The following is a 20,809-nucleotide window of genomic DNA, read 5'->3' as shown; positions in this document are numbered from 1 at the left end:
AATACACAGACATTCCTAATGCTTGCTGGAAAAAAGATCAAGGCGTTTGGGTATATAAGCTTGCAGGTTTGATGTGAAGTGGTAGCTGGAAACTGGCAGCGGTTGGGTTGTCCTACACTCGAGCTTCTTCTTAGACAGTCACCACCAAAGGTAAGAAACTGGAAAGCGAACAACACACCCAAGAATGGATGTGGATTGGGGACAATGAATACACTGGATATTTCTTCAATGCTTTACGTTTTTAAGGAAACTGATAATTAAAAAAGGCAAAAAGAATAATATTCAGTCAGCTGCAATTTTCAAAGCAGTCTGTCTTTAGTGCATTTATTTACAACTATATTGCGCTTTAAATTTTGAACGAGTAGTTAGTCCATTTACTCAAGAATAAATGTTTAAACTTGCGATGCCATGGTGGTGATACAGTAACATTAAATACTGACGCAAATCTAATTCTGTATTTAGAAGTTTTAAAATAGACTTATGTTTCACAGGTGCGACCAGATTTCATGACAGGTTCAGTTCAAACATCTTCTCTCGCTTCAGTATAGTTAAAGGGAGTTTTAGTACTGTTGTGGCCACCTGCTGTTGAAAGTGCCTGCATAGACGATAGGTCAAAAGTGACATATCTACTGCTAGAACTTTTATTCTAGCCTATACTTAGATATAACATTTTTATGGCAATTCTGGGAGTGGTTTTAAATACATTTTGGTGCTACTTAGACATGCTAAAATAGAACGGGATTGATGAAAATGAAGGCTACAATTATTTAAATATTGAAATGTACTGTTGTAATCTAAGTTATAGATAGGAGGGGGGTGTGTAATTGTTTTTCAGTTTATGTTTCTGTAGCACAGGGGAAGGTTGGGGCAAACCCATTTTCTTTAGCTGTTCAGCTGCAGTAGATGGATTTGAACCCATTACTACACTTAGGATTCCTTTAGGATTTGTCTCTTATAGTAAAGCCAAGAATCACATAACTCAAACTTTGTCAGTTCAGTATATTTTTATGTTGGCTAGTAAACGCAAATTCAAAATCTTTTGTCTCTGTTATCTTAATGAGAATCATATGAATTGCTGGACGTTACACCAGATTACATATTATTACATTTTTGTAAGCCTCTGTGCTTGATGATTGCATGCTTTAGGCATGGCATTAGAGAACAATAGGAATGTTTAATAATTGTCATTTGTTTTCCTCTTCAGAAACCACTAAAATGTGCGACGATGAAGAGACTACCGCCTTGGTGTGCGACAACGGTTCTGGACTTGTGAAAGCTGGCTTCGCTGGTGATGACGCTCCCAGAGCCGTCTTCCCATCTATTGTGGGCCGTCCTCGTCACCAGGTATGGTAGAATTGATCAAGTATTTCCAAGCAGATTTCTATAAAGGAAGCAAAATGAAAGTTATACATGTTCTATTAAAGACATGAGCCATAAACATCAGATCCATAAATGGAATAGTTTACAAAAGAAAAATGTATAATTTGATAATAAAAATATCTTACTGCAATACCCATTAAAGCCACAAATACATTGTTCTATCTTGCAGTGGCATTTGTCACAGGTCATAATTAATAAAAGTTTAAAAGATGACTAATGCTCTCCGGAATACTCAGCATGCAGTGTTGTTGGCTGGATTTGTGTTTAAATGTGTGCATTTTTCTTTACCCAGGGTGTGATGGTGGGTATGGGTCAGAAAGACTCATATGTAGGAGATGAAGCTCAGAGCAAGAGGGGTATCCTGACCCTGAAGTACCCAATTGAACATGGCATCATCACCAACTGGGACGATATGGAGAAGATCTGGCATCACACCTTCTACAATGAGCTGCGTGTGGCCCCCGAGGAACACCCAACCCTGCTGACTGAGGCTCCCCTGAACCCCAAGGCTAACCGTGAAAAGATGACCCAGATCATGTTTGAGACCTTCAACGTACCAGCCATGTATGTGGCCATCCAGGCTGTCCTGTCCCTGTACGCCTCTGGTCGTACCACTGGTGAGGAAAATGTTTTTAACTTATTTACTTACAACACAATGTATACTTCTAAATATTGACATACAAAACTATTTACAATTAGCATAGGGAAATCAAATGAATGCATTTCACAAACAAAAAAAATAAATGTAGGTATTTTCCTTCTAATATTTTATAAAATGAACTACTATAATGAAATACTATTTACTATTTAAAGAAATTACATTCACAACAACCTGTATTTATCTATAAAGCCTATAATTCTAATTTAAAGCAAATAGCATTTGATGTATTTTAAAACTGTTTTTAGATACTTTACACCCTTTTGTAAAAGACTTGGTAGTTGACAATGGTTTATTTTTCGTTTTCAGGTATTGTGCTTGACTCTGGTGACGGTGTTACCCACAATGTACCCATCTATGAAGGCTATGCCCTGCCCCATGCCATCATGCGTCTTGATCTGGCTGGTCGCGATCTGACTGATTACCTCATGAAGATCCTGACTGAGCGTGGCTATTCCTTCGTCACAACCGGTAAATTTATCATTATTATATTCTGTATTCTATGCTAAATACATAACACATAACTAAGCACTATCAGTTTTTAAACTGACAGTAGTTCTATTTATAAGCACCTGAGCAGGATTATAGTTATGCATCCGGTGCCTGTTTTATTGGTAAATTCCCTATATAATAATGTCTTTCAAGGCCATTGGAAATACTGTTAAACCTTGATAACAGATAGGGTGATGACATCTCTAAAATAACAGATACAAATTAAAGCGAATTACCTGAATTACCTATGCGTCTAGGGCTACTTTACGCACTGCTTTGAAATTGCTACAGTATAGGTTTAGTTTGTTGTTATTGATTACACACCAGTCTAATGATGAAAAACTCTGTATTACAGCTGAGCGTGAAATCGTGCGCGACATCAAGGAGAAGCTGTGCTATGTGGCTCTGGACTTTGAGAATGAGATGGCAACAGCTGCCTCTTCCTCCTCCCTGGAGAAGAGCTACGAGCTTCCCGATGGTCAGGTCATCACTATCGGTAACGAGCGTTTCCGCTGCCCTGAGACCCTCTTCCAGCCATCCTTCATTGGTAAGATCAGCCTCTTGTATAAAATTCCAGTTCCTAAATATTTTACTTGCAATAGGCCTTTGTAGCTGCTTTGTGCGAAAGGATGAATTACATTCCTATCAATCCTAACAGGTATGGAATCTGCTGGTATTCATGAGACTGCCTACAACAGCATCATGAAGTGCGACATTGACATCAGGAAGGACCTGTACGCCAACAATGTCCTGTCTGGTGGCACCACCATGTACCCTGGTATTGCTGACCGTATGCAGAAAGAGATTACTGCTCTGGCTCCCAGCACAATGAAAATCAAGGTACTGGGATTATTTTAAAACATAATTTTAAAAAAATCACAATAATTTCAGTCTCATTCATACCCACAGGGTGGCTAGTGGAAACTCAGCAATTGTGTATATAAGTCTTACTAGTATTATCATAGTGTAATTGTTCAAAATGCCCAATACATACTATTGATAACCAAATGATACTGAGCCTTTTTCACTGAACCATTTTATGCTGACTGTTAGTGAAGGGTCAAGGATTTTACTTATGAACATTTGTGTTTTTTTAGATCATTGCCCCACCTGAGCGTAAGTACTCTGTCTGGATCGGTGGCTCTATCCTGGCTTCCCTGTCCACCTTCCAGCAGATGTGGATCACCAAACAGGAATACGATGAAGCAGGTCCCTCCATCGTCCACCGCAAATGCTTCTAAACCAGTTTCCATTGCCTGTATCCAATACTTGCTCAGGATCCCTTTGTAGCAGAGCACATTGCAGTCATAGGCCAGCTGTGTATAAATTCAGTTTTGTAACAATTTTTGTTACTCTAAATGCTGCAAAAATGCCATGTTAAACAACATGTGAATGTAAAATGTACATAAATATTAATTTATTAAAGCCCATTTTTTGTTATGTTTGAGAACACTGCCTGTTTACAGAAATCAAAATTTCAGTTTCTCATGACCTGGTTATAAAGTATTTCACAATCCCATTGCTGTCTAATACTTAAATCAGAAGGTAACAAAAATAAATACATATTGCAAACATTTTCAAATATGGTTGTTGTTTCTTTCTTTTAAAATTTGTCTTCAGATTTTAGAAAAAACTGAAGGTTTAAAATGTTCTGACATAAAACTAGAGCAACAGAATTGACATACCACAAAAGAAACTTGATGCCACCTGGTAATTTCAAAAAGTGGACAAGATTCAATATTCTGTATATACTTATAGACTACAGTGCCAGTTATTCTCACTCCTGCATAAAATGAAATATCAACCTTACGCAACTTTATAATAATATATTTCCCAACAAACATCCTATAAGCCTTGAAATAACTGCTAACACAATATCAGATAAAATTAAACTGTGATGTTTAATTACAGTAAAAAGAATAAAAAGAAAGACAAGGTTAGGTAATAGTTTTACACACTAAGGTTAGGTAATAGTTTTACACACTAAGCTATCGTTCAGATAAATGATGCATGTCAGGCTACAGAACAAACTGGAAGTTCCAGACAATATTCTCTACAAAATGATTTACTCGTCACTTGGTATTAAGCATGTCATCCAATAAAACACTGCAGAACCTCAATAATGGATTCTGTTATATTTAAATAGATTGGTGCAAGAGATAAAAACACATACTAGCATAAAACAATATGAATTTAATTTTAACATAGTGAATGTAAAATGTGTATTCTGGCTACATTCTGTCTTTGGTTAACATCAATTACAAATGGTAGTGTGTGTGCCCTGACCAGGCCTTACTAAGACATGATATCATGACTACACAGCAGGACTATTTTAGATGTTCTGCTTTCCTTGATACAAAGCTGCATTTCTGTATTCCTGCAACCTAGAGATCAGCCCTATCTTGAACTACAAAAATACTCCTTCCTTGTCGTTAGTTATATTTACACTTGCATAAATCAAACTTGGCACAGCACTTAGGAGCGTGCTGTTTTAAAGAAGCAGGGCTGCAAACTGAATTCAAGTCAATTACAGTTTAATCTCAAAAACTTTTTTTAACCTTTACTCTCCATTGACTACTTAAGATTGCAGGCATGCCTGGTGGCCAACAGTTCCCCCTTCAATGCAGTTAAGATTACCAGAGATTATTTTTGTATTAACTGATAAAGCAAATTCACTAAACAAAGATGCTTCAATGCCTGAATATTGTATAAATCCAGTTTGCCAACACGTTATTTAAAAAAATAATAATAATAATAATAATTAATATATTTGTAAGTTGTAGCTGCCTGAATAGATATTCCTACTGAATCACATTTCTCATTGTGAGAAGTTTATCTTGTTGTCTTATGCATTATGCAGTCATATATTATCAGGAGCAGTTAAAGAGAAGTATTCAGTGTCACAAAATACTATAAAAGGAATATGGTTGTCATATGAATTCTGCAGTCAATAAAAGCAACACAACCCATGATTGTTAGTGTTTTAATTTATTTGTAATTTACTCATTAATTAAAGTGATATAACTATATTACAGTAGATGTAATAATGTTAAGTAATGTAATTAAGAACTACTGTATCACGATAATCCATGTAAACCAAAATAGGATTTTCATGTAAACTAGGTTATAAAATAGCCTACACCAACACAAAAAGTGCCATTGTCAGATTACCCAGTGCTGATACATTATGTTCTTGCTTAAATTTGTGTTGCTCTGAATTTACAGACATCTTAAATATGCTGTACAAGGGACAAATTCAGAAAATATTATGTACTGTATATATTCAAAATGAGTATCATAATAGTGCACAAAGACAATTCAAGAAATGTAAGAAAGTTATTCCAAGACAACAACCTAGTTGCCTCCTAATGCACTTTATTAGTACCCAGTATCAAAATGCTTAACTGGCAGGAAGACATGTGCTTATTCAGCACAATGTGCTTGGAAGTCACTTCTTCCTGATATATGGTCAATTTAAACAGTTCTTCAGTGCTCTGGACATAAAAGCAGTCTTAGCAGATGTACTGTACCAAGGGCTCTACATGGATTAATTTAGATTTTTATTTCTGGATCACTACCTCACCTGGACTTTTCATTTTTAACATCTTGACAACTTTTTACACTTAGTCTGTTTCAAAGCTCTTTTTGATAGTGTAAGGATTATTGCCCACATTGTCAAACAGGTAACACCAATAATGATCCTCGATTTTTTTTTTAAATCGCTGCACAGATCTCAAACCCCAATGCACTAGAGCAGACATTTTGAGAAGAACTTTGAAACAGACTTTAAAGTTCTACGTTTAAAAAGTTGTCAGAAATTGAGAATAGGAGAGAAGTGCTTTGTGACTGGGAAAGAGTACAGGGTTTCCCCTTGGCTCGCAGAGGGGAGACAGAACCGATCGGCCCCCAAGGGGAACCTAGAGTTGGAGAGAACAGGAAAACAAAAGAGTTAGGATAGATTTGGCAGGGGGGGGGGGCTTGAACCCTGGAGACTGTTGCAGAGCTGAAGCAGCATAGTGGAGGATGAAGGGGAGAGTGAGTACACTAAAAAATGAAGTCAGAGAATAAGGGCATGACTTGGGGGTTAAATAGGGAGACTGACAGATATTATTGGCGGGACAAAACCACACACAAGGTTACAATAACAAGTACTCAAGGTTGAAATAAAATAAGCAGATTTTATTGAACATATAACCAGGGGTCGGGTGGTGACGGACATTTAAAAAAAAAACTGCATCCTGGCCACGGACAAACAAAAGGGAGGTTATATACAATTCCGTGAGTGTGTTTGCTGGACATATTCACTGCCACAGACACTGATAACTCTTGCCACGGATATGCACGTCTGTGTACGGACAAGTTGCAGAACCCTGCATATAACTGAATTCTGTAAAATGTATTTCAATACAATTTGTGGGATAGTTTGAGTCAAACCATCAGATGTGTTGTAATTTCCATTTTTTAATTTCAGGAATATTAAAGTCAGTTCTGTTCAGCTTGAACAAAGAAATACCATGACACAGTACAGAAGATCAAATGGGATATAGTGGAGGCAATCACACTTCACAGATTTCTCCATACATCTGGAAAACCACTTATGCAATTGTCATTAAACTTTGTATTAACATTATTTAGTATTATGTATAGTCTGTTGGTATCTGACTGCGGTGGAACCAGAGTAAGGGTGGATATGTAAAAAGCTGGATAAATGAATCCTGTTTTAAATACCACACAGTTGTAACAATTACTATTTTCACACAAGTATTGTTTTGAGATTCAGCTTTTATTAGGGAGATCCAAGGTAGCCGTCTGCCGTGTAGGTGCGTGCATTCACTGCTGAGTGACAGGCAGGAGATCGAGACAGGGGTTGAAGTTGATACGCCCCGCAGGCGAACAGGATTTATTTACATATCAAGTCAACACACCGAACAGCTCACATGACACTACCAGCAATGGTAGTGCACAGAGTACATACAACACAGTGTACGAGGATTTGGTGGGATCTACAATCTTTGTTTAATAATAAATGAACTCTGGCTACTCGCCCAGCTATCGGCGATTTCGACTTGCTTACTCACTCTTTCTATCCAACCCTGGTTCTACCACACTCACAAATCAGTGAATTTCAGCTTCTTTATTCCAGTTGGCTTTGGTTTTGCAGCAGCCCAGTGAATAAATACAATATTTTTACACCTGACGCCCTGCTGCAACCTGTCGATTAGATTCCTGGTAATCACACACAACAGGCAGGCTCTACCAGGAGTGTCAGCGACTTCATTAATTCATTACAATAAACACATACCACACTATTTACAATATACAGTTACGCAAAAAAAAAAAAAACACATCTTCATGCGCAAGGCTTCTGTCCTGCCACAGTGCTGCATACACTTACATTAGCGTTGGTAATTTGCACAGCAGCAAAACGCATAGGTTTACGGAAAAAAAAAAAAATCAATTGTAAGCACAAATTGCTTTCGCTTTCCTGTAGCCATTTTGCATTAGTGCTGTACAAATGGGTGACGTTGCTGAAGAGCTTGATCATGACGGATAAATGGTTAGGGAGGATATGTGACAGGCAGATACACTATGGATTACTGTAGTATGAAGGTATTTTTCTGCCTGTACATCGGTACGTCATATTTACATTTGTGCATATACCTGAAGAACTGCTTATCCAACTGTTGCCAAATTTTGTATTAAGATTATTTAGCATAAGATATTGAGAATATCAGAGGGATAGGGATATAGGGGGTTGTCTTTCTGACCATGCATCTGACCATCTGAATATCACCCACATTTTTACAAATATCCAGAGAAGCAGTAAAATTGTGATTAAACAGGTCATTGCTTATACTGTACATTCTGTTTATAGATGTCATGATCATCACCTTTTTCATATATGTATGTATGACAGCGTGAAGCCGTGTGGGTGCTTGCTGACAGGCACGAGAGCGAGACAGAGGCTGTAGTTGATACACCGCCCCAGAGGCGAACAGGTTTTATTTACATTCAACATAGGAATAGCTAACGTGACACTACCAGCAACGGTCATGGACATGCAACACAGTGTACGAAAACAAAAACAAACATTGTACAAAAACTATAAAATGAAAGGTGCCGTGAAAATGGTGTCCCTGGTTAAAACACACAGTGATCGGCGGTTTCAACTTGTTTTATGCAGATGGGTAATAATTTATAAAAATGTTTCAGTAAGTAAAAATTAACTACGCTCCAAACTTATAATGAACTTGAACTCACCCTATTAAGAACTGTGATGTTTCACCTCACAGTCACATGACTTAGAACCACTACTATGCAGTTATCAAACACCGGAAATAATTACGTTACTTTGGTCATCGTGGTAAAGTTGGTTTGATGTTCAATAGCCATTTGATATTCGAAACTGCATCACCTAGGCTTTCCAAACCAACGACCTTTGCTTCCACTGTGAATCCTATAAATAATTTGTGAAAATCAATGCAATATTCCATATATGCGCCTAGAGCAAACAGGGTTCATTAAATACGCTGTAAATCAGCAACTGTATCACCTAGGCTTTCCAAACCACCTTTAATTTAAAGAAGACCAATTGTGAATTGTTTCACAGCCTTTTGTGTATCTGTGAATCTTATCAATAATTTATGAAAAGCAATGCACTAGCAATGCTATTATATTTTCACGCCAATGTAAAGGAAGGTAAGTAAGAAAACAACGCCAATGTAAAGGAAGGTAAGTAAGCTGGGCTTAGATGAGTGAGGTGATCCTGAGATGCCAGAATCACTGTCAAGCCCTCTTAAGGTGTCATGCGCCAGGGAGGCAAAATAGGCTGATCCCTGGGCCAGGATTACACTTCAGCCATCAACACCAGGCAGAAGGATATCTACATCATCAGATGGAAGGAAACGCATATGGATTAGTTTACAGTAAAGCTATGTCTTAGTTGGTGCTTATCTTGGCAAGTCCAATATCAGCATGAAGTTTTAACACCTACTCTCATGTAATGGAAATCACCCCTCCCTATATAATGCCAAAACAATGCAACAAACCTATACAACAAAATTATACATTTCTCTTCCACATATGGCAGAGATTTCTGATAGTGTTTTTGTACTCAATACAGGTGCATGAACTGTGATTTTCTTGTAATTGTACAAAAGGGAATATAATTATGAATGAGCCACTGTGTCACAGATTCACAGAGGCTGTGAAACAATTCACAATTGGTCTTCTTTAGATAAACAGTGGTTTATAAACTGTGGCTGCTGTGGTTTGGGATATCTGTCCTATTTTGTTAATGTCAGGTAAGTATATGCGTCTATGCTAGTGCATTGCTTTTCATAAATTATTGGTACAATTCAAAGATACACAAAATGCTGTGAAACAATTCACAATTGGTCTTCTATAAATTAAAGGTGGTTTGGAAAGCCTAGGTGATACAGTTTCGAATATCAAATGAATATCGAACGTCAAACCAACTTTACCACGGTACTTTGGTCCTGGATTTAACATGAAATTCTTCATCTCAGTTAACTTGTTAAAATTTACGACACCATGGAATTGCTTACAAGCTCACAACACAGCGAAATAAAATAAGGAAATACATCAATAAGTAAATTCACTTTCCGTTCTGCTATTAGGCCTACTTTTCGTTGATATGTGTTGAAATATGCACTATATCTTATTTTTCTTGCATAATATTAATAACGCATTAACCAATCAATCTTTATTATTTAGTATGTTTTTATAGAATTCAGCATGCAGGGTTTCGATTGGGTGTTTATCCCATTTTGTCTCGATAGATAGATATCTAAGATAGATAGTAGCGTGCACGGGGGAGGCAGCAGCAGGGCTGGTAGGTGACGTAATGACACACGAAGACATAAGCCTGATATACGATGTTTGCAAAGGAGTCTTGTCTTTTGTACAGCGGTATCGGCGCTATTTTTTAGTGTAAAGGTCCCGGGTTCACGCCCGCCCTCTGCCTGTGTGTGAATCGCCTCATCCTGTGTGATGCGCCTGCCTGCGGGAACTGAGGTTCACTACAATATATATACATACACACAAAAATACTTGTTCAATGAAATTAAACATTCTTATAATTAATATTAAGCAAGATTAAAAATGGAAAAAAAAAATGTTTTAAAAAATTGCCATCCAATCATCTATACATTTACTGTATTTTCTATGAAATGCAAATATTGAAATATTGCTCTTCGATGTACATATAAAAAGAACTGTACTCACTGAAGTGAAGCTCAGGGCTGTCCTTTTTACTTCTAAGCTTGTCATTTACTTGGACCTGGTTTAACCCATTTGCAGACATGACAATAAGCTGCTTTTCCTCTTAGCTGGTCATAAGAAACCAAGAGAAATTTGTGCCCACAGATCCCCCCTTTCTTTTCTGGGTATAAGAAAAAACAAGAAGAGCAAACATTCACAAACAAACGTATGAACAATCTGATTGGTATTTTCACTCTTTACACATTGCAGTTTTTTTTTACTATATACCATAAGGATAAGACAATATTTTTTCTTGCAGGAAAAAGATGCAGGAAGACACACCAGTGCTACTGTATTTATATATATATATATATATATATATATATATATATATATATATATATATATATGGATATATATATATATATATATATATATATATATATATATATATATATATATGGATATATAAGGATTGTGCTCCTGCAGCTGAAAATGTAAACAAAATGGACAGCCAACATGGCTTCTAATGAAGTATATTTCACATAGTAAAAAAAAAAAAAATCTAAAAAAACAACCAAAAAATAACAGAATAAAAATATTGTATACAAATCAAACATAATCAATCATGGACAGTGTAACAAAAGATATTAGTCAACATTTACTATTTAATTTGCTGCAGAATTCATAATATCATTTTAAGGTAATGCTAATGTACTTTCGTCACTACACTGAAATGTACTCCTTGCAATGGTTAGCCCTGTGTACCAATGCATTTATACAGTATCATGCTTTGGCTAAGGAATTGCCTGAATCCTTTTTTCAATGTATCGCCTGTTTTTATGTATACCAAATGAATATAATGTTCTTACTTGTTTTACTGTTTAACTATAAATACCAATTTGTCAGACAGCCTAAAACGGGATTACCATCCCCTCGCACCCCTCCCCACCCCCTACTCTTAACTCACGGGGCGGAGTCATCACAGGTTCTACATTCACCATCTGCTTTTCCTAGAACTGTATTTTGTTGCGCATGTAACCTGAACCTGTAAGTAATACCTAAGATTGATCTAGCCTAGTGTTTTTCTAATAAACCAAAGCATTTGTTTACATGTAGCCACAACGACGGAAATGCGGCTTTTCCTTGTGTTTCGTCTTTTTTTCCGGTAAAACCTTGTACAGCTAAATAAACAACCGAAGCTTAGTTTTAAAATAATTAACGCAAAGATCATATATAGCATTGTACGTATTTATGGGTACATTTTACATTTTGCTACGGTAGTGGTGTTTTTTTTTTTTATTATTTTTCTTGCATAATATTAATAACGCATTAACCAATCAATCTTTATTATTTATATTGCGCATTTCCACGATAAATCGCCCCAAAGCATAGATAAAAACATTGACACATATTTAAAGAGGTAGCATTAACAAACAAACTGCTTTGTCAAAATAATGTTATTAAATGTAATCCAGTCCCGTGCACATTTGTAACTGAAACACAGTACATGGATAATTAACTAATTCATTGGTACAATGACAGGAAATTATAATTAGACTAATATTGTCTACTTCCAAAGGACATATGTTTTTAATTACTAAATTCAAACGATTTTGGATATTGTGAGATGGTTTTAAAAATGTATTTTCATTATTTTCTTTATAGCTATCTCTCCGCCATGTTTACAGTAGGCGGGGGTGTGCCTCTCTTAGCAGCAGGCCACTCCATTGCACAACCCATTGCCTGTTCATTGGCTTGTTTTAGGAAGCAGGGCTGGTTTTGCATGTCGTGTTTTTGTTTAAATCTCAGGCGCGAGGCGGAGCGGGGTGGAGGCATTTTCCTAAATTAGGTGCTTGATTTCTGTGTAGAGTAACCGAGTACTGCCGTTTGGCTGTGTTGCTTAGCTATATTAGCGTGTCAATAACACAATTTTTTTTCCAACCCAGTTTTAGATGCCAAGTATCACAAACTGAGCACAGTGCACAGCAAAACACAAGAAAAATAATACAACATGGTTTCAAAAAAGATTAGAACTGAGTATATGAAGAAATTTAAAGACCCCAAATGGGATACTTATTCCAAGTGCTATGAAGACATGCTAAAATACAGGTTGACCAGAAGGCTTTTGGAACAGGCACATAACCCTTGGATGTGGGAGGGTTGGGAGAACAGCTCGGACTCCAGTGGCAAATCTACTCCTCAGAATGGAAAAAAGGTAGAACCCTTAAAAGAGGAAGCCACAAAGGAAACCGAGAACAAACTGACAGAATTGCCAGAAACTGAAACCACTCCAAAAGAAATGCTTGAATCTAAAATCTCTAATGGAAAAGAAAGAGATGAATTGCACCAAGAGGATAACGCTTCAGAGATATCACATGCAACAGGTGCAGTATTTACTTTTTAAATATATTTAGAAACCCAAAATGTCCCATCTGATATTCAACAAAAAATGTTCACTGTTCTAAGATGAGACCTGGTGAAATTACAAGGTGGTGAAGTGCCCACACCCCACCTAATGTTTGTGCCAGTTTCAAATGTCAAAATGTATTTATAAAATGCTTTATTTTGAAAAATAGAAAGTGACTAAATTTAAAGGGTTTACTTTTTTGTTAACATTTTGCAGTCTTGAATCTGTAGTTTTTTTTTTTAAATTGGTTTGTTTATTGATATCAGTACACAGTTTATCAGTACACTGCACTAAACGCTACACAGTTTATCAGTACACTACACTAAACGCTACACAGTTTATCAGTACACTACACTAAATGCTACACAGTTTATTAGTACACTACACTAAACGCTACACAGTTTATCAGTACACTACACTAAACGCTACACAGTTTATCAGTACACTACACTAAACGCTACACAGTTTATCAGTACACTACACTAAACGCTACACAGTTTATCAGTACACTGCATTAAACGCTACACAGTTTATCAGTACACTGCACTAAACGCTACACAGTTTATCAGTACACTACACTAAACGCTACACAGTTTATCAGTACACTGCACTAAACGCTACACAGTTTATCAGTACACTGCACTAAGCGCTACACAGTTTATCAGTACACTGCATTAAACGCTACACAGTTTATCAGTACACTGCATTAAACGCTACACAGTTTATCAGTACACTGCATTAAACGCTACACAGTTTATCAGTACATTGCATTAATCGCTACACAGTTTCAGTACACTGCACTAAATGCTATTTCAACCATACAAAGTTTGGCTAATAGAAATCAATAAAAAAGCATTCACTGCAGACCAGGATTAAACAGTTTTTGTGTAAATGGGCTCTAAATCATTTGAGTTATTCTTTTGTTACGCAAACATAGCTTAGTTGCGTCATCAGCTTCAGTCACAAAGGGAAAGACCACAGATCTGAATAACTGATAGAGAGCTGATAAGAGATGCTTAGTTGACAGCTGTTAAACTGAACAAATGTTTCTATATTTTTGTACTAGATTTAGATTGTGTGTCTCATAGCAGATGACCAAGTTAATTGTGAATGTGATGCCTTCTATTTCCCCAGCCATTTATAAGGTGTCCAGATTTGAAATATATTAAGGTCTCTGGCCTCAAACTCTCAAGCACAACATTTTCCCATTCTACCCGCTTTAACAGGCTAATAATATATCACATGTGAAATTTTTTTTACTTCTTGAACATAATTGCAATTTCTGGCTTCACTTGTGATGTCAGCTGCTACAGTATCCTATTCAAACTCAAATACAGATTGTTTAAGTCCATGTGAAAATATTAGTTGGTGACCCTGTAAAATTATATTACAGTATGGACACCATGTCCATGTACACAAAAAATCCAACACATTTTAATTAGGATGAATTGTTACAGAATTTGGAGATATAGCATGGACCACTGAAAATATAAAGAAAGTGGACTGTTTACCAGATTTGCATTCAGATACAGAGGGCTTATATGAAAGACTGGAAAAACAAGGAACCAAAGGAATTATTTTATCTGCAAAATTGAACATGATTGTGGGACAAGTTTTATAAAATATATAAATACTAATAAATCGTGAATGTAACATTTAATTGAAAGTGTACTTTGTGAGGATATTGCCTTGATTTTTATATACGAGTGTAATCATTGTTCAATGTTTTGATATCTTGAAAATAAACATAACAATTGAAATCTATACACAACTAAAATAAAAATTAGTCAAGTCTACTTTTGAAAATGCATGTAATGCATCTCTGTTATATTTAAAGGGTGTCCAGCAATCCTCTTGTCTAGCTCATTTCCCTAAGCACTTAACACTGCTGCCTAGGTGGCATTCATGAGCCAACAGCTTCAGTCACCACCAAGAATAGAACAGGTCGGTTTTCATTTACACTGGAGCTTTGAAAAGCATCTCTTCTTTTGTACTGCATCTGTTCTTCCATTGTGGGTGCTTATTCCTCTGCAGCATGGGCATTGTTGTTCCTTGATTGACAGCACCTCCACTGTCTGGTGTAATGTGTCCAGCACTGTGCTAACAAGGTGAACCCATCAGGGAAACTGAAGGAAAACTACAACAGTGGCAACAGAAAGAAGGGTCGGCTAACATTTACATAAAATTAGGGTCTTTGAATTGCAGTGCTAAACCACAGATTGTATGTTATGCCCTGCCAGTCTGATTATTTAAAGCTTTACTGAACATTGGGTACCCCTGTATGTATCCCTGTTGTATCCTTTTCAGTAAAACCGGGATTACTTGACATTGGTTGTTCACAGCACCAATGGGGGCTTATCTGATTTTTTTTTTAATTTTTTTTTTTTAATTGAAAACAAACAAAACAAAAAAACTATATATATATATATATATATATATATATATATATATATATATATATATATATATATATATATATATATATAGGGCCCTGTTCACTTCCTGTTTGTTGACCTATAAGGTGATGTCTTCCACTCCAAGTAGGTCGGCGTTATAATTGTTTCTCGTCTTGGTTATTACTTTTCTTATGTCATTATATCCCAGGGCTTTAAGGAATGAGCTATGTAGACAGGTTGAAGGAACTGAATGTATTTAGTCTAGAATAAAGAAGAATTAGGGGGTTTGATTTATATTGTAAAAGGATAAAATGAACACTATCAGCAGCACGAAACCAGGACCAGATGACAGTTAGAGACTTAAAAGAGAGGTTATGTCACACTTCTTTACACAGAGATTGATGACGGTATGGCATGGGTTGACATGTTTGTGACGCTGAATCATTTGGATCCTTCAAGATCGACCTTGACAAAGTTTTGAGATCAATCAGCAAATAGGAACTGGACGAGCACTGAAGGGCAGAATGGCCTCCTCTCGTTAGTAAATTATGTTCCTATGGTCCTATGATTTTTTAATTTTTTTTTTTTTAATGATACAATCACAATGAAAAAAAAAAATATTATTTAATAAATAAATTCAAAGTGAATCTCAACATTGGGTTGTAATTTCAGTAATATTGCCCACTGTGTCCGCAGTGGATGTTCAAACTTATTGTCGCATGATGAGAGGACCTTAAGGAGTATATTGACCTTAAGGAGTATAACCAAGGTAAGCCCAATGGAGAATCTGGACTTTAAGAAAAGGTGGTGATGTCCTTTGTTGTTCTTGCCCAGGAAACATTTGTTTCCCAGCAGCCACTGGAACATGTCATTATGTGACTTTTATGATGGGAAAAAGCTGGCTGAACAGTGCCTGTTATGAGGCTGTGGCTAAAATATACACTTTTCCTATATAGTGTGGTTACTTCATAACCATGACTGAGAAATACGTAATTAATATATTATTCTGATGTCCTTTAACTACAGTAAACTCACCATTCTAACCTTGGTGAATGGTTTAAAATTAGTGGAGTTTTTTTTTTTTTTTTTTTTAAACATTTAAAATATTTTCATAACAGGGAAAGTGACAATAATTGAGGGCCAGGCAAAGGATGAAGACAGAAAGTCAGCAGAGATGAAAAAAAAGGAGAGATCCCCTGGTACCTCCCAAGAGCAGGCCCGAAGCGGCAGCGTGTCAGCATGCACTCGCACCGTTCACAAATCCACTAAAAGCAAGAGCCAGCAGCCTGACCCTCCAGAGACGGGCAAAGAAAACAAGCACCCGTTTGCACTGTATGGTTGGGCAGAGAAAACGTGTGAGACGGGCCACAAGAAAACCCACAACGTCTGCCCTTCAGCTTCCACAAAGGAGGTCAGTTTGCACTTTCTTCATTTCAAGTTTTGCGAGTTTGTTTTTTGCATGGCTTGTTCAGATCTTGCAAACTAACTATTTTCTTTTTCCAACCCATCAGATAGGAAAGGTTCCACCAAGTCCTTAAATGTTAGGAAAGAAACTTAGGAATGACCAAGTTAAGAACATTATGTAGTATTCTATTTCTTATCTTAAAGTAAGACAGGAAAATACGTTAGGAGAGAATTTTCTGTAATATCAACACTCCTAAACTTCAGTTAGGACATTCTATCGCTGAAGGTAAGAATGTCACTTAAGATGCTTTTGTAATATGGACCATAGTCTCCAACCTGAGTTTTTTAATCATCCTAGGAGATACAGCTGTTTAGTATGGAAACTGCTTCTCCCAATCAAAAAACTAAAAGCAGATTTCTGCTTTTAGTTTTTTTTTTTATTATTTGCTTTTGGTTAGGTATCATGGGTCAGGAAATAGTTGTTTTGTAGGCTATCTAGGTAGCAAATACAATTTCTACTTTTCCAGTCTCTCTTGTTTTTTGTTTGGTTTTTTTAAAGGGGAGATTTTTTGACAATGTCCATTACCTGTACAGCAATTAATAAGAAATCAATAATAAGAACACATATTCATGTTGAGCAGTATAACTTCTCAAATGACCTGTTTACGTGAAGCAGTGCTTCTTAAATATTAAATATTGGTTAAAAAAGGCACCTTGTGAGTGAAGCCTGCATTGAAATGTGTTATTTGTTATTCTGACAGATCCATGCATCTGCATTGCGAGCCAAGACCAGGCGTGAGATAGAGAAGAGAATGAAAACATTAGAGAGAAGACGGGCTCGGTCAGCTGAACTGGAGCAGGCACAAAGAGCCAAGCCTCCCCCAGCAGATAACCCATGGATGACAGAATACATGAGGTGCTTTTCTGCAAGGACTCGGTAAAATGAGTAAGCAAGTTAACTCCAGAAGTGCCCTGTACACAAACAGGGACTGAACTGTAAGGCTTCGGTTACAGGTTCGTTTAAGGGGGCGGTCTAATGTACAGACCCTATTTAACTGACCTGAATTCTGCTTCCTATTCATGTTCACTTTTCCAGATTTTGGTATTGCCTTGAAAACCAAATCACTTCTGTTTATGCCTTCAGAATTTACATACAGTGCCTTGCGAAAGTATTCGGCCCCCTTGAACTTTGCGACCTTTTGCCATATTTCAGGCTTAAAGATATGAAACTGTAATTTTTTGTGAAGAATCAACAACAAGTGGGACACAATCATGAAGTGGAACGAAATTTATTGGATATTTCAAACTTTTTTAACAAATAAAAAACTGAAAAATTGGGCGTGCAAAATTATTCAGCCCCTTTACTTTCAGTGCAGCAAACTCTCTCCAGAAGTTCAGTGAGGATCTCTGAATGATCCAATGTTGACCTAAATGACTAATGATGATAAATAGAATTCCCCTGTGTGTAATCAAGTCTCCGTATAAATGCACCTGCACTGTGATAGTCTCAGAGGTCCGTTTAAAGCGCAGAGAGCATCATGAAGAACAAGGAACACACCAGGCAGGTCCGAGATACTGTTGTGGAGAAGTTTAAAGCCGGATTTGGATACAAAAAGATTTCCCAAGCTTTAAACATCCCAAGGAGCACTGTGCAAGCGATAATATTGAAATGGAAGGAGTATCAGACCACTGCAAATCTACCAAGACCTGGCCGTCCCTCTAAACTTTCAGCTCATACAAGGAGAAGACTGATCAGAGATGCAGCCAAGAGGCCCATGATCACTCTGGATGAACTGCAGAGATCTACAGCTGAGGTGGGAGACTCTGTCCATAGGACAACAATCAGTCGTATACTGCACAAATCTGGCCTTTATGGAAGAGTGGCAAGAAGAAAGCCATTTCTTAAAGATATCCATAAAAAGTGTCGTTTACAGTTTGCCACAAGCCACCTGGGAGACACACCAAACATGTGGAAGAAGGTGCTCTATTCAGATGAAACCAAAATCGAACTTTTTGGCAACAATGCAAAACGTTATGTTTGTCGTAAAAGCAACACAGCTCATCACCCTGAACACACCATCCCCACTGTCAAACATGGTGGTGGCAGCATCATGGTTTGTGCCTGCTTTTCTTCAGCAGGGACAGGGAAGATGGTTAAAATTGATGGGAAGATGGATGGAGCCAAATACAGGACCATTCTGGAAGAAAACCTGATGGAGTCTGCAAAAGACCTGAGACTGGGACGGAGATTTGTCTTCCAACAAGACAATGATCCAAAACATAAAGCAAAATCTACAATGGAATGGTTCACAAATAAACATATCCAGGTGTTAGAATGGCCAAGTCAAAGTCCAGACCTGAATCCAATCGAGAATCTGTGGAAAGAACTGAAAACTGCTGTTCACAAATGCTCTCCATCCAACCTCACTGAGCTCGAGCTGTTTTGCAAGGAGGAATGGGCAAAAATTTCAGTCTCTCGATGTGCAAAACTGATAGAGACATACCCCAAGCGACTTACAGCTGTAATCGCAGCAAAAGGTGGCGCTACAAAGTATTAACTTAAGGGGGCTGAATAATTTTGCACGCCCAATTTTTCAGTTTTTTATTTGTTAAAAAAGTTTTAAATATCCAATAAATTTCGTTCCACTTCATGATTGTGTCCCACTTGTTGTTGATTCTTCACAAAAAATTACAGTTTCATATCTTTATGTTTGAAGCCGGAAATGTGGCAAAAGGTCGCAAAGTTCAAGGGGGCCGAATACTTTCGCAAGGCACTGTATGTGTTATTAATCATTATATAATAATGTTTCTGCACTCATGAATATGTGGCAAGTCACCAGCATGATGGCTAAACTAAAACCAGAGAGAAATGTAAATCATTTTATTAGCAATTACAAAATATTTGGTATTAATCCAGGGGACTTCTATTTCCTATGTAAGTGGTACCTGATATTTAGTAAAATTAAAAAGATAGAGGAGACCTCCCTTTTTACCCATTGCATATATTTTGCAAGTTTACACATTCTATACTTTCAATGCACAGGTAATCGCTGTATGAGAAATGTAAAAACATCATTTAAAACTTTCATATGCCATTATCAGGAATGTTCCTTGGGATACATCTTAATTTTCTTAATTACTTCTCACTAAGAAGATAATATAGATTATCTTCTTAGTGGTGTGATTTATGTGTTTGTGATATTTATACAAACAGATCCACTGACATGCATTTTATAATAAGGACATCTAAAAGTGTAATACAATCTGATACAGTACATGCAATGGAAACAGGGCAGCAGGCTGGAGTAGTGGTTAGGGCTCTGGACTCTTGACTGGAGGGTTGTGGGTTCGATCCCAGTTGGGGAACACTGAGCAAGGTACTTTACCTAGATTGCTCCAGTAAAAACCCAACTGGGTAATTGTATGTAAAAATAATGTGATATCTTGTGACAATTGTAAGTCGCCCTGGATAAGGGCGTCGGCTAAGAAATAAATAATAATAATAATAATAAACAGGAGCCTGTGATCAAAGGCATCTTTTCCGGTTACAGAACATTACCGCAAACCCACCACCGCGTGACCCAGTACAGCGCAACCCCATCACCGCGGCCCCCCCTTACTATGGTACATCTTTACAATGACGGACCACCACTGCGAGCCCCGTTTACAGCGCATCACCGCACACAACTTTGTAGCTGTACAACTTTTTGTAGCTGCCTGCCCAAGATGCATTCAGGGTCTTAAATTATTGTGAAGTAGCTGCAAGATATTGTTATTATTTATTATTTTTATTTTTTTACACATTACCTTAACAAGTTGCTCTTCTTCAGTAAAGACAAATTTTCC

At 37.0% G+C, this 20,809-nt stretch overlaps 2 protein-coding genes across 2 annotated transcripts; both read left to right on the top strand.

Annotated features, from left to right (window-relative positions):
* Positions 1-6: 6 nt before the first annotated feature.
* LOC117402814 (actin, alpha skeletal muscle 2) lies at positions 7-4,112 on the top strand. The gene is made up of 7 exons (XM_034004301.3): positions 7-150; positions 1,205-1,344; positions 1,673-1,997; positions 2,348-2,509; positions 2,886-3,077; positions 3,189-3,370; positions 3,628-4,112. The coding sequence occupies exons 2-7, from the start codon at positions 1,216-1,218 to the stop codon at positions 3,769-3,771; spliced, it is 1,134 nt and encodes a 377-aa protein (XP_033860192.1). The 5' UTR covers positions 7-150; positions 1,205-1,215; the 3' UTR covers positions 3,772-4,112.
* A 7,592-nt stretch (positions 4,113-11,704) lies between these two features.
* On the top strand, positions 11,705-18,222 carry ccsapb (centriole, cilia and spindle-associated protein b). Its single transcript, XM_034005531.3, has 4 exons — positions 11,705-11,803; positions 12,703-13,140; positions 16,678-16,970; positions 17,725-18,222. The coding sequence occupies exons 2-4, from the start codon at positions 12,768-12,770 to the stop codon at positions 17,902-17,904; spliced, it is 846 nt and encodes a 281-aa protein (XP_033861422.1). The 5' UTR covers positions 11,705-11,803; positions 12,703-12,767; the 3' UTR covers positions 17,905-18,222.
* The last annotated feature ends 2,587 nt before the right edge of the window (positions 18,223-20,809 follow it).

This window comes from Acipenser ruthenus, chromosome 5 (genome assembly GCF_902713425.1).
Source record: "Acipenser ruthenus chromosome 5, fAciRut3.2 maternal haplotype, whole genome shotgun sequence".
NCBI lineage: Eukaryota > Metazoa > Chordata > Actinopteri > Acipenseriformes > Acipenseridae > Acipenser > Acipenser ruthenus.
Note: the sequence above shows the minus strand (reverse complement) of the source record. Positions and strands in the feature narration are given on the sequence as shown.